This window comes from Xiphophorus couchianus, chromosome 10 (genome assembly GCF_001444195.1).
Source record: "Xiphophorus couchianus chromosome 10, X_couchianus-1.0, whole genome shotgun sequence".
NCBI classification, from domain to species: Eukaryota; Metazoa; Chordata; class Actinopteri; order Cyprinodontiformes; family Poeciliidae; genus Xiphophorus; species Xiphophorus couchianus.
This window is the reverse complement of record NC_040237.1, coordinates 4444923-4472700: the sequence shown is the minus strand read 5'-3', so window position 1 is coordinate 4472700 and position 27778 is coordinate 4444923. Positions and strand designations below refer to the sequence as shown.

At 40.4% G+C, this 27778-nt stretch overlaps 4 protein-coding genes across 8 annotated transcripts in view; 1 reads left to right on the top strand and 3 right to left on the bottom strand.

Moving 5' to 3' along the window:
• kat6b (K(lysine) acetyltransferase 6B) overlaps positions 1-7688 on the top strand; it is a 30568-nt gene extending 22880 nt beyond the window's left edge. For all 4 annotated transcript variants that reach the window (XM_028030017.1, XM_028030020.1, XM_028030018.1 and 1 more), the window contains exons 14-17: positions 140-299; positions 1030-1284; positions 2744-3053; positions 3610-7688. In XM_028030017.1, the coding sequence (XP_027885818.1) occupies positions 140-299; positions 1030-1284; positions 2744-3053; positions 3610-6377 (3493 nt within the window). In that variant the 3' untranslated portion in view covers positions 6378-7688. The remainder of the gene's footprint in view (positions 1-139; positions 300-1029; positions 1285-2743; positions 3054-3609) is intronic.
• A 239-nt stretch (positions 7689-7927) lies between these two features.
• Positions 7928-10389, bottom strand: dusp29 (dual specificity phosphatase 29). The gene is made up of 3 exons (XM_028030025.1): positions 10001-10389; positions 8813-9036; positions 7928-8163 (listed from the first exon to the last, which is right to left on the bottom strand). Exons 1-3 carry the CDS (start codon positions 10210-10212, stop codon positions 7961-7963), a joined length of 639 nt encoding a protein of 212 aa, XP_027885826.1. The 5' UTR covers positions 10213-10389; the 3' UTR covers positions 7928-7960.
• A 2419-nt stretch (positions 10390-12808) lies between these two features.
• Positions 12809-14970, bottom strand: LOC114152091 (dual specificity phosphatase DUPD1-like). Its single transcript, XM_028029807.1, has 3 exons — positions 14715-14970; positions 14275-14492; positions 12809-13096 (listed from the first exon to the last, which is right to left on the bottom strand). Exons 1-3 carry the CDS (start codon positions 14840-14842, stop codon positions 12900-12902), a joined length of 543 nt encoding a protein of 180 aa, XP_027885608.1. The 5' UTR covers positions 14843-14970; the 3' UTR covers positions 12809-12899.
• Positions 14971-16296: 1326 nt separating this feature from the next.
• On the bottom strand, positions 16297-27604 carry LOC114152088 (dual specificity phosphatase DUPD1-like). 2 transcript variants are annotated; one of them, XM_028029804.1, is made up of 4 exons: positions 27486-27603; positions 21194-21367; positions 20077-20297; positions 16297-19311 (listed from the first exon to the last, which is right to left on the bottom strand). In XM_028029804.1, the coding sequence occupies exons 2-4, from the start codon at positions 21346-21348 to the stop codon at positions 19121-19123; spliced, it is 567 nt and encodes a 188-aa protein (XP_027885605.1). In that variant the 5' UTR covers positions 21349-21367; positions 27486-27603; the 3' UTR covers positions 16297-19120. The 2 variants fall into 2 exon arrangements, with proteins under 2 accessions (XP_027885605.1, XP_027885604.1); XM_028029803.1 differs by lacking the exon at positions 16297-19311 and having other exon boundaries at positions 19352-20297; positions 27486-27604.
• Positions 27605-27778: the final 174 nt, after the last annotated feature.

The following is a 27778-nucleotide window of genomic DNA, read 5'->3' as shown; positions in this document are numbered from 1 at the left end:
TAAGTACCCCCAAGGACATGGAGCACCTGCGGTCCCGAAGAGCTTGTCTTTGTGCTTGTGTTTAACTGCACATCCCCCCACCTCGCTTCTCTCTCCACTCTGACTCTTAATTCATGCGCTCTGCTCCTCTGTGTTATAGGACTGTGTTGGTCAGAAGAGAGAGGCTGATTCAGAGGCACATGGAGAGGCTGAGGGCTAACCCGCGCAAGAATGAGGTGGACCCGGACTCCCTGCGCTGGACTCCCTCCACCACTCTGAACGCTGTCCTGTCTGAGGAAGAAAGGGAGGCAGAGATGGATGTAGGTTTCTGAGTTCAAGTGAAAAAAATGCATGTACACCTCAAAAAGTTAGAATGTCATCAAAAAATATAGTTTATTTTATTAAATCTGTTCAGAAAGGGAAATCTTATGATTATTTACATATTGTCAAATTTCACATCTTGACAGTTACGATTCATGTCCTTTCTTTTTCTAACTTTTTCTTCCTTCCACTCAACTTTCCATCTATATTATTGACATTGCTTTTCAGCAACTATGTGTAATGAATTTATGCAATAGGTTTTTCAATTTTGAACAGAATCATATTAAAGTAAATTAATGTTTTATTGAGCAGTAGTTATTTGTCTCCATGTACCTGAAATGCTTTTAGCAGATGCATGTTAGATTGGCTGAGGAGTTTAAATTGAGGCCAATAATGAGAAATTCACTTTGACTTTCAGCAGGCATCTAATGTTGTGCAAAATTACCCCTAAATCATCATATAATTGATAGTACTGAATAAACCATGAAATGCAATCTCTCTACGGTTGCTTTACGGAAATGTTTTCATCCTGATGGGCAGACATCCAATCAGGATGCTGCTCATATTATCTGGAAGAAATACGCAATGATTCATTTGTCATGATGTTAATTCAAATCTCTTGTTTTCCCATTAGCCTCGTTGCTCAGATGTTTTTCTTTCTCTTTTTTTTTCTTTATCCGTGCACGCTCCTTTCCCAGAGATAATGCATCTTGTCCGTTTAATTACCAGGCCGAGCGGCTGAAGGAGCAGGCCAGCTGCTGGGAGAAGGAGGAGAGGGAGGGCTACATGATGACTCATGGAAGCAGGCAACCTCTCACCAAGGTCCACTGCAAGATTCCCTACAGGACCTACGAGCGCCGGCCGGCCCCTCCGTGGTCCAGGCGTGTCCAGCGACCAGAGGTTGTGAGCGACGCTGACGACGACTCCGATGGCTCACCACCCATCCTGACAAAAGCTCACGAATTGCTTTCACCCAAGAGAAAGGTGACTTTTACAGTTTGATCTGTCCTCCACATGATTACCACATTGATAAGTCTTTAGCTAGATATTTCCCCTCATTAAAGAGCATCTTGTTTACTTGCATGTGATACAAGTTTTAATAATTACTCATAAAGTGTGCTCAGGCTCCAGTAGCTCCATCCTGTCTTGTGGAGCCTCCCGTGTGTGCCTGCAGCAGTAGATAATGGATTGTGTTTTCACTGCTGGTGTCGAGACTTTGCAGGCTAAACCTTGTTCTATTGTCAGCGGTCATGGTTAATTTACCGCCCTCTTCTGTTGCTCCTCACATCTGTTCTTTCTATAAGGCACTGCCCCCTTGTGCCACAGATAATATTACACCGAACCAGAAAATCTGTTCAATACCCTGATACTGGCCGGCTGAGTTTATTTAGTGCCTTAGTTACAGTATTGATTTCACATTCTGCTTGTGAAAGGGGTTTTGAAGAAGAGTCGCAGGCAAGTCAGTGGGAAACAACTGAAGAATGTAAAATATAGACTGTGGTCTGCTTACTCTTGACTTTCTCATTTGTGGTTTTCCACACTGTGCTGCATTGCTTTTCACTCTGGATCTCATTTCACTCCTCAACTGTCATTCTTAGCCCTTTACCTAACATTTCTAATGGGATAGGGCAACACTGTTTTTTTTGCAGAGTAAGGTGAAGGGTGAAAGGAAATTGCTCTGTGGCTCTTAAAATAGAATTTTCAGTGGCATGCTTGGAAACTAAAGAATAGGAGCTGGACTTGCAATAACTCTCACAAATAGAACTATTTTCTCAGTTAACAGATTTTAATGTCATTGTAATGCTTTTAATGTCTACTTTATATTGAATTTGGTGACTTTTATCATTCTTCTAAAAATACAACATTTGGAAAACTGCAGTTGCAGTGACTTTAATCACGCAATCTGAAATACAGCTGAAGATTTTTATGTTTCTTAAATTACCTTTCAAAATAAATTTAAACCCCTTGAAGTCTACTTATATTTTCCCACATTAAACCCACAAATGTAAATGTATTTTAATTGAATTTTATGTTATACACCAACATAAAGTAGTGCATAACTATGAAGCAGAATGAAAATGAAGTTTTAAAGTATGATGTGGATTTGTATTCAGTCCATTTTATTCCGACACCCATACATAAAATCTGGTTCAATAAATAGACCCTACTTGTGTAATTTAATTTCTGTATAAATCCACCTGTAGTAAGAGCCTCCTGTGTTTGGTAGAGAAGATTAGCAAATGAACATGCAAGACAGGTTGGCAATAAGCAGAGTTAGGTGATAAAACAATATCTCAAACTTTGAAAATTTTACAGAACACTGTTCAATCCTTCTACTTCACAACATTTAGTCTGGAAGCTCACGTTAATTTTAGCTCCAAATGAAATAAAACAATTTTACTCAGCTTTTATATTTATGATGTTTGGTTTGTTTATCTTTCAGAGCTCAGTGGTTCTTAAGAAGCGAGGGCGTAAAAGGAAGCGAATCAACAGCAGCGTAACGACAGAAACAATCTCTGAGACGACCGAGGTTTTGAACGAACCATTTGACAACTCGGAGGATGAGCGTCCAATGCCCCGGTTGGAGCACACCTCCAGGATGAGAGAGATGGAGGATGATGAAGACGATGATGATGAGGAGGAGGAAGAGATTCAAAAGTACAAGATATCAGCTTTACCATTGAAACGGCGAAGAGGCCGTCCAAGGCTAGAAAAAAATACACACAAAGACAATCTTGAGCGCTGGAATGAAGGTATTTGCATCTACTTAAAAATCATTCTTTACAAATGTGGACAATTTTGTTGCCGATCTGTTAGAGGTTAGAATTTCATATTTTTGTAGTTTCAGAAAAAGTCTTTAAAATGTCTTAAATTCATGCATGTACCTAAAATTAAGGTCTTAAATTAATTTTAAAAAGCTGGCCTTTAAACCTAAAACCCTTAATTAAGCTATTGCAATGGAAGATGAAGACATTTGAAAACTATTGACAAAACTTGCCAACAAAATTGTCCCCATCTTGGGGCGTGCCGTGGTGGCGTAGGGGTTAGCGCGACCCATATTTGGAGGCCTTGAGTCCTCGACGCAGCCGTCGTGGGTTCGACTCCCGGACCCGACGACATTTGCCGCATGTCTTCCCCCCTCTCCTTCCCCGTTTCCTGTCAGCCTACTATCATATAAGGGACACTAGAGCCCACAAAAGACCCCCTGGAGGAGTAAAAAAAAAAAAAAATTGTCCCCATCTCCACATAAAACATCTTGTTCTGCCTGGATGGAATGTCTTTGATGTGTTTGTTTTTTTTTATTTGCAGGACCTGAACTGGTTTCAAAGAGATCCAGCAGACCCCGTCCAGTGAAACGGAAGAAAGGCTGGCCCAAGGGGGTCAAACGCGGTCCTCCTAAATGGAGGCTCAAGAACAGCTTCAAGCTGAATCTCTACACGCCACCGGAAACACCCATGGAGGCAGAGCAGCACCACATTCGCACTGAGGAAACAAAACACATACCGCACCAGGAGTCATTCAGCGGCGACGAGGACACAAAAGCAGGAGGATCCTTGGACAGTCCAGATTTAATGCAGGAGCGGCTCCACTCAGAGCCCCCAAGTCCTGCTGATCATGGCTCCCAGACTTCAAGCTCCCCTGAAGGGTCACCAGTTGCTTCGCCAGCGTGTTCACCTGCTCTTTCTATTGAGGCTCCCTCCCCGCAGCCTGAGGACAGAACTGACTCACCGGAACCGCCAGGGGATGACAAGCAGGATAGCGGTCATGATCCTGACTCTCCAGCCAAAGACATGGAGGACAGTTCTGAGAGGGCTGCATCACCAGAGAACAGCAACGAAGAAAGTTACGAGGAGGAGCAGAGAGCTCGGATAGAGGATCAGAATGCTGATGATGAAGATGAACGTCACAGCAAGAAGGAGGCGCCTGAGGGCGGCACAGAAGAATCAGAGCAAAGTTCGAAAGACGCACCAAATGTCACTCAGGCTTTTTTAGATCCAAAAGAAGATGACAGCTCTGAACTAAGTCAGCAGGTCTCCAAAGAATCCTGCAATGAAGAGGTACCGGTTAGTGCTGGAGAAAAACTACAGGATGCAACGCCAGAAACTATGGCAGAAACTTCACCTCCTGCAGCAGTAGCGGTCGCTTCCATAGCTCCACCAGACTCTGATAACCCAGCAGACTCTGAATCTGAGGAGGAAAGCGCGCCCAGCCCTGGTCCAAACCACCCACCTCTTCCACCCGTAGGAAGGTCCGCGCTCAGCCCCGTGCTGAGAGAGAATCCCCCCGTCTGCACAGAGTTTGACTCAGAGACGGTCCAAGCTGTTCAGTCGCTGACGCAGGAAAGCGAGGGAGAGACGGTGTTCCAGGACTGCGCCGAGAGCCAAGAACCCTGCAGGAATCTGCAGACCTACGCCCACGTGGCGCAAAGCCCTCAGCTCACTCCGCTTGACGACTGCCCTCAGTCGGACCACAGCAGCCCCCTCTCCTCCGCGCAGTCCCATCCCAGCCAGTCTGTACGCTCCGTCAGCAGCCCGGCTGTCTCCATCCTGGAGAGCGGCTACACACAGATAAGCCCAGACCACAGCGCCATATCGGTGCCCTCGCTCCACAATATGGAGACCAGCCCCATGATGGACGTGCCATCGGTGTCAGATCACTCACAGCAGGTTGTGGACAGCGGATTCAGCGACCTAGGGAGCATTGAGAGCACCACGGAGAATTACGAGAATCCCAGCAGCTATGACTCCACCATGGGGGGCAGCATCTGTGGCACGGGCCCCTCCCAGAACAGCTGCTCGTACGGCACCATCCCCCCTAGCAGCTGCGCCGTGAGCCAGCAAATGGCAGCCGTCAACCCTGGTGGCTGCGGGATGATTCAGCAGAATAGCCTGAGCTCGCCGCCACACTGCGGCGTCAAGTCGCCACAGGGCTGCGTGGTGGTGGAGAGGCCCCCCAGTAACTCCCAGCACAGCCAACACAGCCAGCGCAGCCAACACAGTCAACACAGCAGGCATGGCCCGCCACACAATCAGCACAGCCAACACAATCAGCACGCCCCACACAATCAGCTCAGTCAACACAGCCAGCACAGCCACCACCACAATCACCACCCGCAGCACAATCAGCTCAGCCAGCACAATCAGCACACTCAGCACGCCCTCCACAGCCAGCAACAGCCGCCGCCCATGGCCCAGTGCTCCATCCCTCCCAACTTCACCACCACCATGCAGCTGGCGGACATCCCCGAGTCTGGCAACCCCAACTTTGCCCTCTATGAGAGAATCAACCCTCAGGGGGAGTATGGCAGCGGGCATTACCCCCAGTCGTCGGGCCTCAGCCTAGCCAAGCTGCAGCAGTTCACCAACACTTTCATCGACCACCCGCACTCCAATCCGTTCAACCACGCAGCCCCACACCCTATCACGTCGTACGCAAACAATCCTTCGCTGTCATCGCAGCACTCCAGCTTGGTATCCTTACCCCAGAATCCTCACAGAGTCCCCAACCCGCAGGTGCAGGCCACCATGACCCCGCCCCCAAATCTGAGCTCCCCATCATCCATGATGCTGCAGCCCAACATGGGCATCTCTCGCTCGCAGCGCGTGCCCCACGTGCCCCACATGCCGTCGAAGAGCCACGTCTCGGCGCGCTCCAAGTCGGCGCCGCTGTCCCACAACCACCAGCAGCAGATGTACGCCCGACCGCCGCAGGCCGTCGCCATGCAGGCGCCGTCCAGGACCCTGGCCGCCATGCCGCGCATGAACATGAGCATGAACATTATGCCAGCGCCGGGCTACAATGTCAATTCAATGAACATGCCCTCCCTCAACGCCATGAACGGCTATGGCATGAGCCAGCCCATGATGAACAGTGGCTACCCTGGCAACCACGCCTATATGAACCAGTCACCCCAGTACTCTATGCAGATGGGCATGATGGGAACGCAGCCATACCCCCAGCAGTCCATGCAGGCTCCGCCACATGGCAACATGGTGTACCCTCCAGCTGGTCACCATGGTTACATGAACACGGGCATGTCCAAGCAGTCCCTGAAAGGTCCCTTAATCAGGCGGTAACTCTCCGCAGGACAGAGCTGCTTCTTCTCCTGTGCATTTGGCTGTTTTTAAAGATGCACTGATTAGGCCTTGCTTTCTTCTTCTTCTTGTTTTGTTTTTGGTGTCTTTTTGTTTTTGTTTTTCTTATGTTTGTTACTTAAAAAAAACCAGCAGCAGCACTTGTAAAGAATGCAAAAACTTTCATCCGTGAGGTAACTTTTAAAGCTAACGTTAAAAAGTATTTTTGTTCCTCCAGATGGGAAGCCTTACATCATTAAGATGAAAATCTATTTAATTAGTGTTAGTGTCTCTGATGTGTCTTTAGGCCAGGCGGGTTCGGAGCTCAGTCGTAGAAGTTTCATCAGTGTAGCAGCCTCAAATGAAGCCATTTAATGCGCCTGCTGCAAGTGGAAATAGTGGCTGTTCAGTGTACCTGTCTAACAGTGCTGACAATTAGTTTGTACTATACTCATGCCTTTGTATATTTAAATTATTGTACTTATTTTGTAAAGTGATAAAACGCATGCTTCAGTCTCTGTTAGTGACAGTGCATTGAGTAGTACTGTACAAGTGTTGTGCTTAATAGCAAGCCATTTAAAAAAATATATGGCCTTTATTAGGTTTCCCTTCACAGGGAGAAAGATGAAACTATATTTTATTAAATCTAATAATGTAAAAAAATGTAAACTTTAGTCTTCTGTTTTTCTGTTTGGTTTGAGAGGTTTTATTGCGATGTATGTATAATTCTGAAGCCTTTTGTAACAGATCTCCTCAAGGCAGCTTTCTGTTTAATAAAACAGACTGATTTCTGTCAGAAAATAACAAAGCATATCTCAGTGTTTGTACCCTGAAAAAGAAAAAAAAATTCTAAAACATTTCAAAGTGTCCCGAAGTGTGGCAGAATTTAAAAAGAACTAAATGATTATAATGATGAAATGACAATAAAGATGATATAAATTTAGTCCAAAGTTGATATTTTACATAATGCCTTTAAAGCTACGTTTTCATTCCATGTGTAGATTTGTTTTCTATCTTTATAAAACATTGGATTTATATTTTACCGAATTGTAGAAGAATAGAGCCTGTGAATAGACCAAACTAAGCTAATGGATTGCATGTAAAACGCAACTTGTACTTGTGTTTTTGTTAATATTGCTCTTTTGTAGCCTTTGTACCTGTACAGAGTTGCTGGTAAGAACGGGGGGAAATATCTGGCTATGTGCACTCAAATCGAACAGAATGACATTCTTGTATTTATGACTTTTCTCCTTTTGTCAGTCACTTAAAATGCTGTACATTTTAGCATAAGAATAAATTATGATTGACCATGTACTTGATTGTTCTCCTTTTATGTGAAACACAGCTTGGATTTCTCTTTTAAAAACGTATCAAGGCGCTATCCAGACCAGAACAATGAAACCAAAAGTTGTGAACTGTCTTTTCAAGGCCACACAGTGAATATTTAAATTGGTATTAAGGCTTGTTTTTCCAAAAGTTGTGTTTTTCTTATTCATATTCAAAGACGTGAAAAACGTACATTTTCTTTTTTTTAAAAAATCCTTCTACAATTATCAAGTTTACTTGACTTTATTTGACTCTTATATTTATAAACCTCCTCTTTCCTCCAGGAGCTGTTGGTCTAGTTCCCTCAGCTGCTTCAGGAAGCCCCAGTTAGGGATGATCCGTCGGTGTCCCTTTACGTGCTCAATGGCGTCCACAATTGTCATGTTCTCGTAGATCATCAGGTAGGCGAGAAAGAGGGTGGCGGACCGACTCCTTCCCATCACACAATGAACCAGCAGTTTATCTGGAGATAAATCATGAAACACTTTATTTTCTTCAGAAGTGGTAGGTGAATAGTAAAATAACAGCAAGCGCGCACAACCAGCAGAATTTACATTTAAGACAATAAAATGAGGGACAATGTAAATGCCTGTGAGCTATTGATTGGATTATGTTGTTTATTCTTTACATATTCAGTCCCGTGAAAAAGTGCTTCTTGAAATTTTGTCCCACAATCGACCAAAAAATTTGAATACATTTTGTTGGGGATTTTATGTAATAGAGCAACACCAAGAAGTTCATAATTGTAAAGTGAAAGGGAAAGTTTTATTAACATACATTTGGGATTGTCAATCTTAAAGTCTTGGGTAGATTCTCAGTTACATTTCTATCATGGATTAATTTTTATCTATAGCTTGCCGCTGTAGGTTTTGTCCTGCTGCAACCTGAACCTCCACCCCAGTTTTAGTGAACAATTTTGAACACCTTCCTCTACAGTTATGAGCTACTTTGTGCTGGTCCATTACTTAAAACCGAATAAAAGTCTGGGGTTTTTGTAACATAATAAACCAGAAGAAAAACAAACACGTAGAGGTATGAAAGCCTGTGCAGCACACTGAAGTCAGCGTGATAGAGACAGTAACCTTTCTGTGAAACTGGTAAAATTGTCTTACTCTGAGGATTTCGCAGTGTTTCCCGAATGAACTTGGTAGCAGGAAAGAAATGCTGGCTGAGGTCAAATGTCGGGACGTCTTCTGCAACCACACCGTAGTAAACAATATCCATGTCTTTGTAATAGCCAGGCCCAGTGTCCACATTGTTCCATGTTCCTTCTGCTGCATTCAATATGTGAGTAACTCCCAGCCTCTTCAGGGTACACTTATCCATAGCAGTCTCCCTGCAGGAAGTCAATAAAAAGTACTGTTCATACTTGATAATTGTGTGGAAATAAAAAGAGCCTTTCTGACAATATGCAGTAGGTTACAAGATCTTAACCTACTATTATCAGTATCTGATAATATAAATAAAGTCAAAAACAGACGAGAAACAAGGCCTGACATTTGTAAGCTGGGAAAGGGTTGCAGTCATTTTAAGGACAGAGAGACTTTATGCACAAAGGGAGAAAGCATAAAACAACGGAGGGTCTCAGCTGTCTCAGAGCAAATTGGCACAAAAGAGCCCAGAAAATCGTCTAAAGCACAAAAATGCACTCATGTGTGAGATCCAAGTAAAAAATAAAATACTGCTGTGGTTTTCTGTGGCCTATTGGAACAAATTTGGAACTTTTTGGAAAGTAGGGGTCTCTTTAGATCTGTTTTAAAACCTAAAACAGCATTTCATAAAAAAAACATCCTCACAGTCCAACATGGTGGTGGTAGTGTGATAATCAGGAGCTGCTCTTCTGAACCTGAACAGTTTCTGTAATTGATGGATCCATAAATTCTGCTTTCTAGGAAAATGTCTTGCCATTAGCTTTTGATATCTTTTTATGAAGTCAAAGTGAAGCCTAGCCAAAGTCTGGACTTAAGACATGTGGTGTCGTAACTGGCGTTGCTACTGAATTAAAACAATGTGCCTAAATTCCTCTCCAGCAATTTAAAAGACTTGTTGCCAATTATCCATCTAGGCATCATGTCTAGGGGCAATTGCTTTTTTCTTCGGGGCCACGAGGGTTTAAAATGTGTTTTTTATTGCATCTTGTATTTGCTCAGGTTATGTTTGACACTTGAATTTGTTTGATGATCTGAAATATTTAAGTGTGACAAAAAAGAAAGAACAGGAAATCAAGGAAGTCAACCAGTTTTTCACACTACTCTATTTTTAGACTGTGTAGTGTTTGTTTTCTCTTTTTTTTTACTCACTCATCTCCAATGTAGACGTTAGGCCAGACCTCGTTGACACGAGTGTAAGCCACGCTCACACGGTTGAGGATTTTCTCCAGCTCGTAGGTCCCAGGTGTGACATAATCGTCCGCCGTGCTGGACTCCTCTGCTGCTTTTGTACCGTTTATCTTTGATCCGGCCTTTGACTCGTGAGAAGCCATTTTTTTTCCCTCACCGTGGCTTCCTTCCATACATGGTCCCTTTGCCTGAAGTCGTGAAAAAGCACACTTTTTGTTTTTTATCTTCCGCGTACATCTCCAGCTCAGCTCACCGAGACATGGAGGACCTTTGTTTTCATCCCTCTGCCAGATTGTTGTGAAGCAACGCTCGAAGGCAGAACATAGGAAGGGTTAGTTCTGGGCGCAGATTGTGTAACCGTCTCTGTGACAAGGCATCAAATGCAGAGGATATTTTTAGGGCTGTGATGTGGCAGGGCCCCCCTGACCTTAGCTGCCATATGTTCCTGCCTGTGGGGAAAAGCTCCCACCCAGCCAGTCCCTGCCATCCACATCTAAACACGCGACTTTAATCTCCGCTGCTGGCGGCAAGCTGCGCTTATCCAAACTCTGAGCTTGCCAGAGGATACCCACATGCAATGGAGTGAACAGGGCACTCCGAGGCTTTGCTCCTCGAAATCGCGTCAGTCTCTCTTAGCCTTTCCGCGTGTCTTCAGATGCAGGGAGAAAGCGTGTAAGTGCAGCCTTACAACACCCGTTAAGGATGTTCTGCATCTCCCGCAGCCTCTCGTGGGGCCGTAGGCTGGAGCTGAAACGTGTCAGACAGTTCGACAGATGAGGTTTTCAACTGGGATGGCACATGCCTTTGATTCCCCCATTATATGATATGCACAGTCCATTCAGAGATCTAAACGCGAGCCCCCAAAAGTGGGAGCGCGGTGATGGCTGCGTTGCAGGATGGCGGGATGAAGCTGCTAACATGTCAGACTGAGTTTTCACACCATCAGGCCCCTTTTACTTGCTCCCCCCGCCCCTGCCCTCATATCTTCATACCCCGCCATCATTCATTCTGACAGTGAAATCATTAAACCTGTGATATCCAATTCCTTTTATTTTGACAGCATCTTTCTCCCAGCGAGCTCTGGAGAGCATTTCTTATTAAGATGGCTTCGGGTTTTCATCTCTCTTTCAAAGTCTGACCTGAATCTGTATACTCCCTCAGAACCACGATGGCATATTTTTTGTCATTTTGCATCAAGCCTTTTTAGACATTTTACAGTTTTAACCATACTTCACTGGACTGAAATGAATACTTAGGTGGAGCATTGTTTATTTATAGGCGTAAGCTGTTTCTGTGTTGTTTCAGTGCAGCAGGGGTCTCTTCAGTCTGGTACTAATGGTGGTGTGTTTTAGGCAGCGATATTCTGCAGATTTGAGATCCATCATGGGAAATTCTCCCTAAAGACCGAAATTGTGTGTTTCTCCTGTTGGTCGTCAAACATTGCATTAATTCAGATCATGAGGACTGCATGTCAAGATGTTTTATGTGGTTACAGTGACTTGCAAAACTTTGACAGAGTATTAGGGCCATACTAAGAAAAAAATAAATTATGAAAATAGTCATAAAATTATGAGAATAAAGTCAGACAAGAATAAAGTCAAAATAATCTGAGAATAAAGTCATATTTCGACAATAAAGCCATAGTATTATGAGATTTAACTCACAATATCCTGAGAATAAAGTCGTACAAGAATAAGGTACTAAAAATATGAGAGTAAAGTCATAATATTACCAGAATAAAGTGGTAATATTATGACTGTATTCTCATAATATTATAACTTTATTTTTGTAGGAGTTTATTTTAGTAATATTATGACTTTTATTTTCATAATTTTATGACTTTATTCTCGTAATAAATTTTTTTTTTCTTATAGCCTAACCTTAGTTTTTTGGAGGTTTAAAAAAAAAAAAAAACTTGTACAGGATAATGTCATTTGTCAAGATGCTGACAAGGCAAATTGAACAGCCTAGCTAAAGTCGCCAATGAATGACTTTGCCACGATAGCGCTGAAATTGTAAACAGATATTTCACGCTCATGTTTGGCTGCAAGTAAAGAAATTCTAAATTTGAACCGAATTACTTCCCTCCAGTCAGGGAGAAACTTGGTCCGCTACCTGTGTCTGCAGTCGCTGTAGCCGTTCGGTGCACGAAAAGACCGGGCGGGAAAAACTCTTTCACATTACTTTTTTTTTTAAGTTTTAGGTTATGTCTCAAATAAAATAGTGTTGGTCACTTAAAACTACTTGCTTTAGTTTAAAATAAAATTGGTTCAAAATACAGAAATTATTACTCACATTTAGACCATTTTATATGTCAGTCAAATCTTCATTTGTCATATTTAACTTGAAATATTTGTTAGGATGTAGTTGAGAAGAGGACAGAAAATTATTATTCCAAAAGTTTGTTCTTTTTAGAAATATCTTGCAGAATGCACTCATAAAACCCCAATAAAATATATCTCAAAATGTGAACAGCTACAGGGGATGTAACTACTTTTACAAAACACTGAACACCAGTAATATGTCCCGCTCTTCATGATTAACTTTAGATATTTTATTTAAATATATTTTTTTTTCTGAAGATATTTTGAACAAATATTTTTCATGCTTTTAAGCTCGCTGTTGAATAATCATATCTGTAATGAGAATGTAAACACTGAATTACACACATTTGTAATCATCGTTTTCAAAAAGGCAACAAATAAAAATGTGTTGGACTGCAAAATTCAAAAACAAAAAATCCAGACTGAACCATTCTGTTTTTTTGTTTTTATATATATATATATATATATATAGTATTCATAAAGATGAAACTCCTTTTAGCAGTACATCTTCCACGCGCTCTCTCCAAATCCGCATGTTACATTTTTCTTCTGTGCAAAGCTGAGTCCAGCTGACAGAGCTGATTCAGAAACCCAGTGTTCGGCAGGATGTTTCTGCTCCTGCAAACGAGCTCCACGGCTTCCTCCAGGGTAAGACCTTCTTTGATCATGAGGAAGGCTAACACGAGAGTCCCTGAGCGGCTGATTCCCCGAGCGCAGTGGACGAGTACCTTACCTGCACAGAGAAAAAAAAACACAACACCTGCAAATCTTCACCACAGAATATAGTGTGCTGAAAATAAAAAATCAGTTTTCATATTTCCTTGCATCACAGTCAAAAACCTCAGAGTATTTTATTGGGATTTTATGTGATAGACCAACGCTAGCGAAGAGAAAAGGATGTTTTCCCATTTTCTTTGCAAATACAAACTTTAATGTATGCATTCCTATTCAGTCCCCTTTACTTTATTTGAATAAATAAATACTTCAGGTACCCACCTGGCAGGGTAGTTTTCTTGAGCAGGGTCAGTGAAGCTAGCAGATGGATGGAAAAAGTGCTGGAGGCTTCATAGGATTTACCTTCCAGCAGAAAATCAATGATAAATCAACAGCCAAAGCTACAATGTAGTTTAGAGCAAAGCATATTCATGTCTTAGTGATGGTAAGATCGAAAATGTACTGTTTTAAACATTCCCTTATCCAACTTCCCTGAACTTGAGCTATGCTGCTATTTTTCAAAGCACTATGGACAAAAAGTTTAGTGTCTATATGCCACAGTTATGAGATTTTTATGCTTTATTTTCTTTTGAATTAGCAGTGAAGCTCTACTATCTTGGAGAATCCCATTAAAACGCACCAAAGTTTGTGGTTGCAGCATAAAATGTGAAATTAATACTTTTCCAAGGCACAGTGAGCTTTTTAACAATTCAATAATACAAGGTTGTACACTTAAAATAATATTGCGTCGTTTACACTTCTCCTTAATCCAGAACCATAAAACTGACATTCAGTTCAGCCATCAATAATTTACATTTACACCCCAGGCTGCAAAAATGGTCCATCTTTAACCAACAGTTATTACAAAACGTAGAATAAAACATGAGCCTTTAACTGAAGTTGTTTTCCTCATCGATTTTCGCATAAGATGTAGTAAAATGTAAGCTGAAAGTGATTTATCCACATTAAACATTCAGCTTAATTCTCCAAAATGCAGGAGGCATCAGACTGTTTAGTCCTATTAAGAAATATTTACACTCTCCCTTTTGCGAAGCAAGAAAGCAACAGATTTGAGCATTATTTAGTCATAATTTTGCAGATTTTGTTGACATTTAAACCATCTTGGTGATGCATCACATTTGTGCCTCATGAGTTACCTCCACGCCTCCGTCCTGATGCGGTTTGACTGAATCGTACCTTTCTGACTCAGAGCTCCGTGAATGAAATCAGCAGTCTCTGAGAAGAACGGGCTCAAGTCAAAATCTCTGCAGTCTGCTGCCTCTACTCCATGATACTGTATGTTGGTGTCTGTGTAGAAGCGTGGCCCGGTGTCAATGTGCTGAGGGCCATCTGCAGCATTCACCACGTGTGTTATTCCCAGATTTTGTAGCAGCGTCTTATTTCGAGCTGTCGCCCTGCAAATAGCACCCAGAGATGATAGAAGGACTGTGACTTTTTGCTGTTTTTTCTCGCCCGCAGACATCTCTGGCAGCATATGCTTGCAAAAATGCATCACTGGTGACTCAAATGTACAGATTTTTTTTCTATATCCGTCTCATCAGTTGGTCAAGCACGTTTGCAGAAACAGTTTCACAATCACAATCAGCACCTTTCCCAAAAGTGAGAATGTCACTTACGCGTTCCCAATGAAGAGGTCGGGCCAGACCTCGTTGACAGCTCCGGTGGGACGCCTGTTCTTCAGCAGAAGGCCCAGCAGACCGCAGGTGGGCGGTGTCTGATCCACTGACTCCTCCTCTGAGCTCATACCCGCTAATCCTCACCTCAATGGTGGTATATGATTACCACGATTTATATTCCTCTCGATTTGAACCTGAAAGCCAGATGACTTTTCCAAATGTGGTTCAAAAGCGAAAAAAAAGAACATTTGCCACAACTTTCGTCTTTGCAAGCCTTGCAGTAAACGTTAACCAAACAGCTGCAATCGGCTCGGTTTTGAGACTTAGCTGGAAATCAGGATGGTTAACCCGCTGGAAATGGACAGCTGAACATGCCAGAGGCTAAACTGAGGCAGTGTAGACTATTTATTCCTGTGTGCCAGAAGCCAGCCTGCATCTTTGCAATGACTGTTTTAACATTTATGTTGGACTAGTGACTCAAAGCTGTATCAAACACATCTGAAATCACAGTTAGAAAAGAATATTGTCTGTAAACTTTAAAAACACAATCTCAAGTTTACAGGTTGCACTTGAGATTCCTAATGACGATCAATAAAACTCTGTTGTTTGACTGTTTTTTGTGCAGCTGGGGATTTCTGTTGTGAGATTCTCAACTTGATTTAAAAGTCCAAATGCAAAGACAAACACTGTGGTTGTTTTGCATAAAAAACAAGATTGACCAAAGTCAAGATTTTAATCTGCTTCATGAAAATATCTAGACGTCACCCCTCTCTCAGATCAGCAGGCTGTGCATTTCATTTAATTCGACAACAAATACAATTATGATCATTTGTGTGTTTTTTGGGGGATTTGGGGACAGTATTGTGTTGGTTTTTGTTCTGTTTTGATAAGCTTAGTAGTTTCATTGGTTTCTGTATTCATTTCTGCTTTATTTGTGTTCAGGCAGTCTTTCTATTAGGTGTTCAAATTCATGCTTTTTTTCCTGCTTTTCTGTTAGTCTCACCTGATTCCCATCACAGCAATCACTTCTCCAAGTATATATGCCTCTCGGTATCTTTGCTCTTGTTCACACTCCTGTTACCAATCCTCTTCATGCACCATTGGTCCTGTGCCTGTTTCTATTTAATCTTTCACCTGCAACTCTTCCTGCATTTCTGTCCCCATACAGCCATTTGCTAACAATTTTAAGTTCATTTTGTCTGCAATAATCTGCTTTAAAACTGCAAGGAACAAAAAGGTTGATTTTGTATCACAAATCTTCAATCGGTTTTCAAATGATTGAAGTGAAAATTGTCACTGAATCATCCAGAAAAGAGAATTAAAGAAACCCCTGAATTAAATTTAAATTCAAACTAGATATTTTAGAGGTTTTAGATGCACAAGTGGGACTGAGTTGGTAGGTTTTGGTTCTGATCTCATTTGAACTCAACAAAAAATAATGATGGGAATGTCCCTTCAGCCTTCGCAGCAAGTCTGTTAATGTCTCAGGTTTCCACCACTCTCCCATCAGAGGTTCAACTCTTTAACTAAGATCTCAAATGTGGATAAAGAATTAGAGCAAAAAAAAAAACAAAACACCAGCTTAGCAATTAAAGGGGCCTTTATTACACACTTTAATTGTAAAAATTACAACCTAGATTTGAAGATTTCATTTGTATTCCAACCCAAAACATTGTTTGAAACTTTATGAAATGTAACTAAGTTTCAACCTTCTGAAAAAGAGAACAGTCCAACTTTCTCCTCAGAACTACGTCCATGACCAAAATTAACACAGAGGCCACACAGGAATCTAATACTGGTATTAAAGTTTCGAGCTTTACTGTAAACTCATTTGATGAAGGTTTATGCCGTGATTTATCCACTGATGAGGAAAATGTAAGGTGAAGCTTTATTTGGGAAGCAACAGCTTGGAAACCTAACAGATGGACATTGCAACAAGGCCAGTCCGCCTGTCGTTCTCCACAGTGGCGAATGACAGCTTGTGACAGTAATTATAATTCAGAAAGCCATCAGAATACTTTATTATAGTGGGCTGTTCAGTGGCAGTATAAAACGTAGCTTCAGTGAATGGAAGGAGCTGAAAGTCACACCTATCTACACATAATCAGTACACATTTTTCTTGTAATGTCTTAACCATTTCAGTACTGTAACTGTTAAAACAATATTCTGAGGACACCACCTGTCACAGTAGTAGCACTCTCTCTGTCAAAGTACTGAAATTTATTTATTTATTTTTGTTCTAATTACATACCTCCAATTAAGCACTCGTGTGGTTCTGACAGAAAAATAATTGGTTCATGTATTTGTTGTACTTGATGTCCATTCTTCGCCGCTCAGCCTTGTGGTTTTCCTTTCTTTGAGGCCAAGATTCTTTATAAAAAGTTTCAAACTGCTGTGGCAAGAAGTGTTCTGAATAGAAAAACACTGTTTTTGGTGGATGAGGAGAAATTTGCCCTCTTGACCTGTTTTCTTTCACAACATTTTCCCAAGGTTACAGCACCTTTGGGAAAAATATAAATACTTCCTCTATCGTGGCTGTCACTGCAAAAAACATCAATTCATTTAATTAACAGTTTGGGTTAGAAAGCTCCAATCCTTTCCTGTTGAAATAACAATCAATTTTCTGGTAATAGGTTAATGACTGCCGGTTAATAACTGCCAACAATGACTGCCTTAACCTTGCATTTGCTTCAACTAGCTCTGCTTACCAAGTATGGCCCACTGGGCAACTCGTTTTGCACTTCCAACTCCAAGTCAATAAGTTGGGGCTTCTTAGCATTTCCACAGGAACTCTAATCATTTGTAGAGGACGCTAGTAATTTCAGGATTTATGGACAACAAACCACTAAAAGTTACAAATACTTGATGAGGCCCCCTCTGGAAATGTGTATAATTACCTGTTTTATAAGTTCAGACATCAAATATACCTTAATATGCATTAATAAGCACAATGGGAACCGTTTTGGCACTACTGCAGAAGCTAACACCCACAGTTTTCCTTAATCCCACTCTTTGGGGTACAGCCAATCAGTGCCAAGGAAAATGAGTACGGTTCCCAGATTGGCTGCTTTGCAAATTCCAGCCAATAGTGTCACATAGCATTGCGCCAAAATGTTTCAGCTTCCCAAACTGCATTTTCATTTGAATATTTTAGATAAACCCAATAAATAAATAAGAATATGTACATTCTTTTGCAAGTAATTTGGAGCAACATTCCACTAAAAAAAACAAAGATAGATGAGGTAAACTATAAGGTTGAATGTAAGCTGTCCTGAGGAGAACTGTGGTGCTAACTCGCTTCTAGATGGTACAGTTAGTCTTTTTGTCCCTGTAGGTCGGACAACCAGTTTGCAAGATGACAGCTAGACTCTATTAATCTCCTCCAACTTTGCTCAACTCAGGCATAGGCTGCAATATTTGGAGTTGTATCATAAATGGTACTTCACCTCTTTGATGAAGTGTATGAGTTGGGTTGATGGTAGACCCCAGCCACTGAAGGACCTTAGATCCCACATTAGCTGGTTCTCGCCAGTCTTTCACTGTCCAGCTTGCGGCCATGTTAGAAACTATTTTGTAAAGACAGGTCGGATGGGTCACACTTTGCATTGTTTGACGACCTGTCAACGCTTCATCTGTTGTAATGCAGTTGATGCACACCTGCATATAAAAATCCTAATTTTTACAGAAATGTTTGTTGAAATTCACTTGTCTGCTTTGGAAAAGCAATTTACAACCTTGTTGTGAAATATTTATGCCAGCATTCTCAAGAATCCTATGGTTTCTGGCAACAACATATGATGAAATATGCCCTTTATTGGCCATGTTGTTCTCTGAATTTGAGTTGACAGAGAACCCGCAAGTGTAAAATGAACCACTGCAGGATTTAAATATTTCTGCATCTCTTGCTTTACTTGGCTTCACACTTAGGTTGTTAATTGCTTTGTCCTCTTGAAATGTCACTCTAAAATGTATAAGAATTTTTTTATTATTATTGTAGAATTAGTATTATATTTTTAACATTCGATAAAATACATTTTATGGGGACAGCAATCCATCCATAAATTTGTTTTGATGTTCAGTCAGTTTTCTTTCAAATTAGTCAAATAAAAAGTTATGCCTTGCAAAGTTTTATGGGTTATGTTTCTGCTCCCTTGTTTTTGTTCCTCTGAATGATTTTGAATCAAAGACCAACTGCACCTCAGTTTGTAATGGCTACATGCTCTTGTCCGAGATCATAACATTTTAAGCTATTATTAGCTTTTATTTGTAATACAGATAGAATATATTTTACAAAGACAATACAACAACATGATTTACATAGTGTTTGTTGTTATAGCAGCTTCATATCAGCAAGAGGCCACATTATAATTAAGCTTAACTAAATCCACTCTGATGGTTCAGCTGCCTAATGACAGTGCAGCTTTTTGTCCAGACGCCGGAGCTGCTCCAGAAATCCCTCGTTGGGTGAAACATTCCTGTTAGCACTGACAGCTTTGATGGCGTCCACCAGAGTCATGTTCTCGTGGATCATTAAATAGGCCAGAACCAAGGTGGAGGAGCGGCTGAGTCCCATTGCGCAGTGGACAAAAACCTTACCTGCGGACCATCAGAAACAAAAAAGCACACACCCAGTGGATCATCTTCTTGTTGTGGCATTCCCTACAAGCTTTATTTCTGCATTTACAACCACGCAATCAAGGGATTATTGTGTCAGACATCATTCTAAATGTCCAATTTGTTACTCCTCTGTGGATTAAAAACCATGAACATCACAGAAAAGAGAGCACTTCTAACTCCAAAGTAAAAGTTTTCAACAATGTTGCAACAAATGTTTCTACACACGTTAATCCCGGGTTTCTTATCAGGCCCGAGGATTAGGGAGCAGAGGAGCGAGTAATTGAACTGTCTTGGCTTCTGTGTATTTCTGCCAGGGATTACCGCAGGCCCCGCCACACACTGGAGCCCCCTGATCAGCCGGCATGTGAAGAAGGAGGCCTCATCTTATTACTGTCATGTCAGATACCGACTTCACTTTGCATAACAGGCCATGCAGACGCAGGCCACAAACATAATTGTGTAATTTCCATGTCCAATAAAAGTCTAGCTTACAAATTACCAGGGCAATCCATTTAAAACTAATTTCCCTGACAAAGGTCTGAGCCCATGAGAAGATTACCGTGGGGGAAGATATTAGCTTGATATTATGTTTAGTGTTTGATTTGCATTTTAATGAGTAACACAACTGGGGTTTGCTGTAGTGGGAATTGACTGACAAATGTTTCAACAATCTGTCTCGCCTTCCCAAAGTTAACATGTGGATAATGATGAGAAACACCTTGAGTGCCAAGAGAGCCTCCTCACCTGTGGGCAGACTCAGAGCATTCTTGATAAAACTGGCCGCTGGGTAAAAGAAGGGACTCAAGTCAAAGGACGGCATGTCAAAAGCTTCCACTCCATGATAAGCGATGGCGGTGTCCCTGTAAAAGCTTGGTCCAGTGTTCACGTTGAATTTTCCATCAGCGGCATTGAGGACATGGGTGATGTGGTGAGCCTGGAGTGTCCTCTTGTCCTTTGCTGCATACCTGAGGCAAAAAAATGGATGTAAAAATGGAAAATGCAAACTGTAAAGTAACAGTTTGCATTTTATCAGACTAAATGGTAAGTAAGCTAGCTCTAGTTACATTAAATATGAAAGAAAGAGATGTAAAAAGGTTTCACAATATAAAACTTCAGTCTGTGTTGACCCCACTTCCAAATAACGAGCAATTAAAGTCTGAGCAAGAGAAATGCTTAAGACATTTTATTGCTGGCAAAGATGGTGTGGCTTGTTTTCTTTTCCTGTGTCTGAGCCAAAGGAATGACAAAGCATTTCCAAATTGATTGTACACCAGTATTTTAACTTCTATCCATAACATGTAGCCTTAGCCTGAAGTGATTTCTTTAGTACTAAATATGTTGTAAATGTATTGTAGACAGTTATATAAAAATTGACTGGTGATAAAACATGGATTGATCATATAGAGAAACTTGCTGCCAAAATATTTAGCATTGAGTTTTTATCTCAAGCAGTCATCCTAGTGAAATAAAGGCAGCCTGAGTTGACTTCTCATTGGGTTGGTTGACAATAATTTGTTACAAAAAACAGTAAAGAGGCTTTCAAAGCTTGGAAACCATTGGTGTGGCAGCATTCTGGGAGCTCTGAGGTGACTCATGATTTGACGGGAGAGCAAGCGCCCCTTAAGTTCTTGCAGCCGTCTGGGGTTTGGCTTACAACCTCATGACCTTTGCAGCTTGTCTGACCTCTTCTCTCTCTAACCCTTTCCTGTCTGAACACTACAAGTGAAAGCCACAAATGCCAAAATAATAAATAAACATATCTGGATATAAAGGTTCTGACTTATTCTGTGAATGATTTTTGCTGGATTCATTGTTACACCATTCATAACAAATGCAAATCAAACAGGCGGTTAAATCTCACATGTCTCCTATATAGATCCGGGGGTAAACTTCGTCCATACGGTTGTTCCCCCCTTTCTTTGTCCACATCAGTCTGTGTAGTTCAGAAGCTGTGGGGGTCTCATAGCTGCCCGCTTGCACCTCAGGGCTCGCCATGCTGCCGAGGCCTCTGGGCATATCTTGTGCTACCTTCACTCTATTGCCAAGAACAGAACTGGTAATCGTCTTTGTTCAACAATGACTGCTGAGAAGTATGCAAGAATTACCGAACAGGCCTGTAGGGTGTATAGTCCCTGAGGGCCTGGATGTCAGGTGACTCTGGTCAAGCTTTTCTCTGTATTAAATAACATTTTTCATTTATCAAAGGAAGCTCCACAAACCGACTATCCTGTTTAAATATGTTAAAGTACAACTTAAGCTAAAAGGAAGTACAAAGGTGCTTAAAACAATGAGGTGAGGGACTCAGTGGTTTAAAATATGATACCATGAACCTGTTCAGATTTGTCACATTAAAACCACATTGTTTTTTGACATTGTATGTGATAGACCAAGCCATCTTTACACTAAGAAGAGTCCACCTGTGTAGTTTAATCTCCGTATAAATCCTGAGGGTTTTGTTGGACAACATTAGTAATTAAAAAAGAAGCATCAGCACCGATAAAAACATCAGACAGCTCAGGGATAAATTTCATGAGAAGTTTGAAGCAGTTAGGTTAGAAAAGGACAATGCCACAAGCTTTTATTATTTCTCAAAACTTAAGCAAACCTAGAAAAACATACATATCCCACGCAGATGTTACATAAGGCACCAGAAAATCTTATTTGGATAGACATTGATGCATAAAATTGGAATAATATCCTCAGTAACTCACAGCAACTTTCACATATGGAGTTTTAAATTGCTTCTTTTCTATCTTCCTGTACCAGATAGTTGTGCTGTGAAACTTGCATTTTATTAACAATGTTGAATTAATTGCACTATATTTGATTTTTATCAGGACTAATTGTTAACTGACTGTAATTATAATTACTTGTATCCTATTGTAGTTTTTCTTGCTGATTGTCATGATAAACATAAATTTACTTGAAATGAAACATTAGTAACTGAATGTAGCAATAGATTTGCATATTGTTTCCAATTTCACCTTTGAGACACCCATGTTTTTCCAGCTTTAGACACGATACTCTTTACCCTAAAATGCTAAATGATTTAATTAAAAACACATTATACAATTCAAATGAGGGCATCATCTTATAAAGGGATAAAGGAAATGCAGGGTTATAGAGAGGGCCTATTAAGTAGAACATCCATTATAAGTATTTATATTTAGCTTTTAAATATAGACCACAATTACTCCAATAAATGCTCTTCAAACTGGCACAGAAGCACAAGATCACATAATTATAAGTTGACCTTATGCTGCTCTCTTTATTTTATTTATAATTCAGCAGCTCTTGGTAAATTTATTTATCTCCAGAGAAACAGAAACTTTGTATTCAAGGTCTGTAAACTGATTTTCATTTCCTGTATTCAGATCTAACCTGTGCCTTTACAATTTATGTGCCAGGCTTTAGAGAGACTTCTACGCTACATGCTGTATACATTAGCATCAGTTTAGCCTTGTGTATGACTGTGCTTAAGGCTGAGAGCGTACAACTGATGTGCATGCACTACCGCAGCTCCGCTTCTTACTTGCCAGGCTTCTCGTGAGTGGGGGACATGCTGTGGTTCTGATGTTTTTGTCCACAGTAATGAGTCATTGAGACCAAATCTGTTCCAGTGACCTTTCACTAAGCTGCTGTAGCATATGGAGGTGCACATCATGATTGCTGGATCCATCGCTGTTGATTGCCTAAATGTCACTTAAGAGGAGGTGCATGCGAGAAGAAGCTGCAGATGACCCAGTGCATGCTCCATGAGTGTTTGAGCATTGAAGGCAGGTTGAAGTGCATCTTCATACAACATAAACCCAGAAGTACCTGCAGGCTCTTCTTTCTCCTCATTGATCTAAGAGTGCAGCCTTTTCCCTCCCACAGTCAGGGGCAGAGAACTGATTTCCCTGGTGCATATGTGGAGCTTCAGCTCTGCTTTCTCAGCCTACCCCCCTCAGGCTAAGCTGTCCTTCCTGCTCCACTTTTGTGTAATTAAAGATACTTTCTATGGGAAAGTGCCTGCAGTTAACACGGAGGGCAAATAAAAATGGCTTCCTTTTTTGCCACCTCAGGCCCTTTTCTTGGTGATTTTAAGAATTGCTCTACCTACTTTAGCCTTTCAGATGTGGCTCATCTGGATTCATAGGCAAATTATTAAAAAGAAGAAAGTTTGAAAACCTGTTAGGAAGTACTGTATCTGTGTTGGACATATTCATCTTTAGTAGTCCGTTATGCACACAGTGGAAGAACAGTAGTCTCTCTATGAGCTCTAAGAATATAATAAATGTACGAATGATTCCTATGAAAATTTAAATAAAAATAATCCTTAAAAAAATATTTGTCCCTCAGAGATTTTGTTTGTCATAATTAGATCATAAAACAACTTTTATTGATCAGTCAGAAATAAGGAGTAAATACAAAGAGCAATTTTCAAATGATTTCAGTTAATACGAGAATCAAGATTTCTAAACCAACTTGTTCCCACGTGAAAATATAACGCCCCTCCTTTTTTCAAACATTGAACTAAGTGTCGTTAAGCTCATATTTTGTGTTCCTTTTCACAAGCCACACCTAAGTCTGACTGTCTCAACTGTAGAATCAAGAAATTACTTAAGTAGAACCTGTTTGACGACCTGAAGCAGACCAAATAATCTTAAAAATAAACACATTATGCTGGGTATTAAAGAAATTCAATAATAAGAAGCAAAGCCATTTAAGAGGCTTTTGGATTGGAGCAAATGGTTAAACACAAATGGAGAAAATCTGGAACGGTTGGTGAACCTTCCCAGGAGTGGCTGGCGTAGTTAATCGAGTGCATCAACACACCCAGGAGCTCAGAATGAACCCAGAACAACATCTAACCTAAACCAACTCAAAACTCAGCTCCTGGTGCCATCTATGCTTACCTCCTGCCTTAACTACTGCAGTGCTGTTCTTACTGGTATTTCAGCCTGTGTTGTGAAACCTGGAACGAGATGCCACATCTAATCCCTAATTCATTGAGCTTCACTGGTGACCCGTAACCACCTACATCAAATTCAAGTCAATGCCCTTAGCCTGGAAAAGTGTTGAATGGAATGGCTCCTATCTACTTGTACTGTATGTTCTTGTTCAGTGTTGTATAGTAACGAAGTAAAAATACTTCACTACTTTACTTAAGTATATTTTGGAGTACTTCATACTTTCCTGGAGTATGAAAATTTTTGATGACTTTCACTTTTACTTCACTATATTTCCGAACTTAATTGCGTACTTTTACTCCGATACATTTTCAATGTGTGGTTTAGTTACTCGTTACAAAAAAGCGAGAGAGAGAAACAAAGTGTTTTGACCCACCTACTGATTAGCAAGTAGCAAGCAGGCTACCGAACAAAGTCCGTAGCCTGCTTGCCTGGGCTTGTTCATTACCACCAATAGGATACACCTTCTTCTTCTTCTTTTCTATTATGGCGGATCACAAGCAACTTTAAGGTGCATACCGCCACCTACTGTACATGAGTGTGTAGAAGCATTACTTCATATCTATTAAATTCTACTTTTTAATTTTGTATTCTTAAGATAAATAAACAATGCTTTCCTTAATTTGTGAATATCTGTTATGTTTCCTTCATTTCCTAATATACCTTTAAGATTCCATTCATGCCCTATATTTCTAACTATTCTCTTTAATTCTTCCCTTTCGAGTTCATTTGACTTACAGTTCATCAATATGTGTTCTACATTTTCTTTCACTCCACATCTCTCACATTTATCATTATTTTTCCTCCCTATTGTATAAAGCATGTCATTTAAGTAGGTATGACCTACTCTTAATCTACTAATTATTATTTCTTCTCTACTGTTTCTTTCATTAATGCTTCGAATTTGAACTGACTTTTGTACTTCATATAATCTTCTTCCTTTCTTATCTTCATTCCACATTTTTTGCCATTTCTTGATTTCTTTACTTTTAATTAGGATACACCTGTTTCGCTTCTCCCATTAAACACAAAGCAAGTCTCGCAATCAGTAGCAGTCACATGGAAATTCTATCTTACAAAAACTCCCCGTCCAACTTGAAGAAACACATCGAGGTAACGTCTTATGAAATGGTTATAATTCTCCTGTTTCAGTAACTATAGCTTGGTCACTAGACACTACTGTATTGTGAAACGTTGACCATAAATGAACTTTGTTTGGCATTGTTTCAGTTCCACACGTGGTGTATTTAGCTTAGGCTTAATGTTGACTGTAGCAGGCTACCTAGACTCCTCTGTTCAAGGGGGACAGAAGCCATAGCAATAGCAATTTAGACTAAATTTAACGAATATAGGAAAGGCATGCAAGTTCAAAACCAGGTTTACAGATGCCAATAAGCTGCATTTCCCTCCCAATTCTTTTTTTCTTTTGCATAATGACCAGTTGTGTGCACCACCTACTGACTGTAGCATTGACTGATTCACTGATTTGTGAAGTAGAGTAATGGTAACAGCTCTTTTTCTTCATGTTGGCCGCATTTTCTGTACTATTTATTTTTCTCATTTTCAGCACTGACCTTACTTGAAGGGAAAACTTGAGGCTTACAAAAACTTTGTATTTTCTGTCCTGGAGGGTATACTAAGAAGCTGGTTCAGTTGTAAAGCAGGTTAAGTTAACCTTGTGCTATAGGTAAAGCACCTAATTTTCTTAACTAAATGATGCCTGCAGGTATATCTATTAGCAGGTTTAATTTTGCCTGCACATGGTTGTGTACATTATTTTAAGTGTATTTGACAAGTTTACCAAAATATAAAAAAAGTCATTCAAACTGCATTTGCTTTGTTTTACTTTTTACTTGTACTTTTCATTACATTACTTGAGTACATCCATTTTTACAGTAATTTCCATACTTAAGTACAAGAAGTTTCAGATACTTTAAGACTTTTACTCAAGTAACATTTCAGTCAGTGACTTCGACTTTTACCAAAGTCATATTTTGGAGAGGTACTTGTACTTTTACTTGACTCTGAGATTTCAGTACTTTATACAACACTGTTCTTGTTCATGTTGTGATTCAGTTACACTGGAAAAACAAAAGATAGATATTTGTAGCGTGACGTATAACCCCAAAATCCCCACACATTAATTACAGTTGCAGTTCCACAGATTGACCATACCCTGGAACTTGCTCACATTCTAGATGAAAGTTTCTTGTTAAACGAACCCATGAAGCAGAGATAGCCAATCAGGAGTGGATTTTTATGTCAGATGTGAGTCATGTGACACCACGCTGCAAATGAGCTAAAAGGGAGCAAAGATTTAAATATCTTTGTCTCTGATGCCAGAGTTTCACCGATGGGCAATTTTGTCCACAATTTTCATCTTGACTCAAACTGTGTTGTGATGTTTTGCTCATTCCAAAAGGTATTTCTAACATAAAATGCTTTCACATGGTGACAAAAGTGTCATATTAAGAAATTTGACATTAATTACTTAGAAAGTCCAGAGAATATACTTATCTAGCAACCCAGAAGTCCAGACGATACTTACTTACTTACACTTATTTAGCAAACCAGAACAGGGATTAGAACTTAGAATGCAGAAAAACTACCTTAGCAATTACTTTTTAGACTCCAACCAGAAAAGGAATTAGACCAGAGGATACTTACTTATACTTGCCTACCAACCCTGAATGTAGCATGTAATTTATTTACTTTGGAACAACATTATTAGCTTCTTCTTCTTTTGCTTTTTCCTTTGGTTTGTTGTTTTGTTTGTATTTCCTTTTACTTCTTGTAAAGCACTTTCTATTGCCTTGTTGCTGAAAATGTGCTATATAAATAAAATTACCTTTACCTTTGCTGTACAGTCTGAAGATGTATTGTGTATGTCTTTGTTTCATGTAACAGAGTCCAGTGGAGCTGCAGATTACTTTCATTTATACAAAATGCTGCAACAATTTGGAATGTCAGAAAACTATTCATTTGAAGAGATTAGCTTATCTTTGTGAGAAAGATGCTTTACTCTACACTAAGATTTATTTTTCCTAAATTATAAATTTTACCTGGTCAGCTAAAAGGTGGACAGGAAAGAAAAGAGTCTTATGGAGAGGAGGTCTACGCCACACAGTACATGCTCAGATATTTCCCAACACACCATATGTGCAGTAAATTTAGATGAACAGATTGTTAGCAGACACTTGCCTTGGCTGAAATCGGCGCTTTTCATGGTCTCGCTACACGAGAACTACATCTAGGTCGAGAGCACAACCGTCTATGTGTTCTCCTTGGTAATCTACCCTGCAACCTTTTTTGCTAATTTTAACATCTGAATCACGGCCCAAAATAATTCTGGCATCATCCTCTACATTCCTTAAAGGTTACCCGAGCTGCCAGTGCAGGAACGAGGATAGGACGCTGCTTTTTTTAATAGTGAGGAAAATTAGATCTGTGCTCCCGTGCTTGAGCATTTCTGTCAATCTTCCATCCTTCTATGT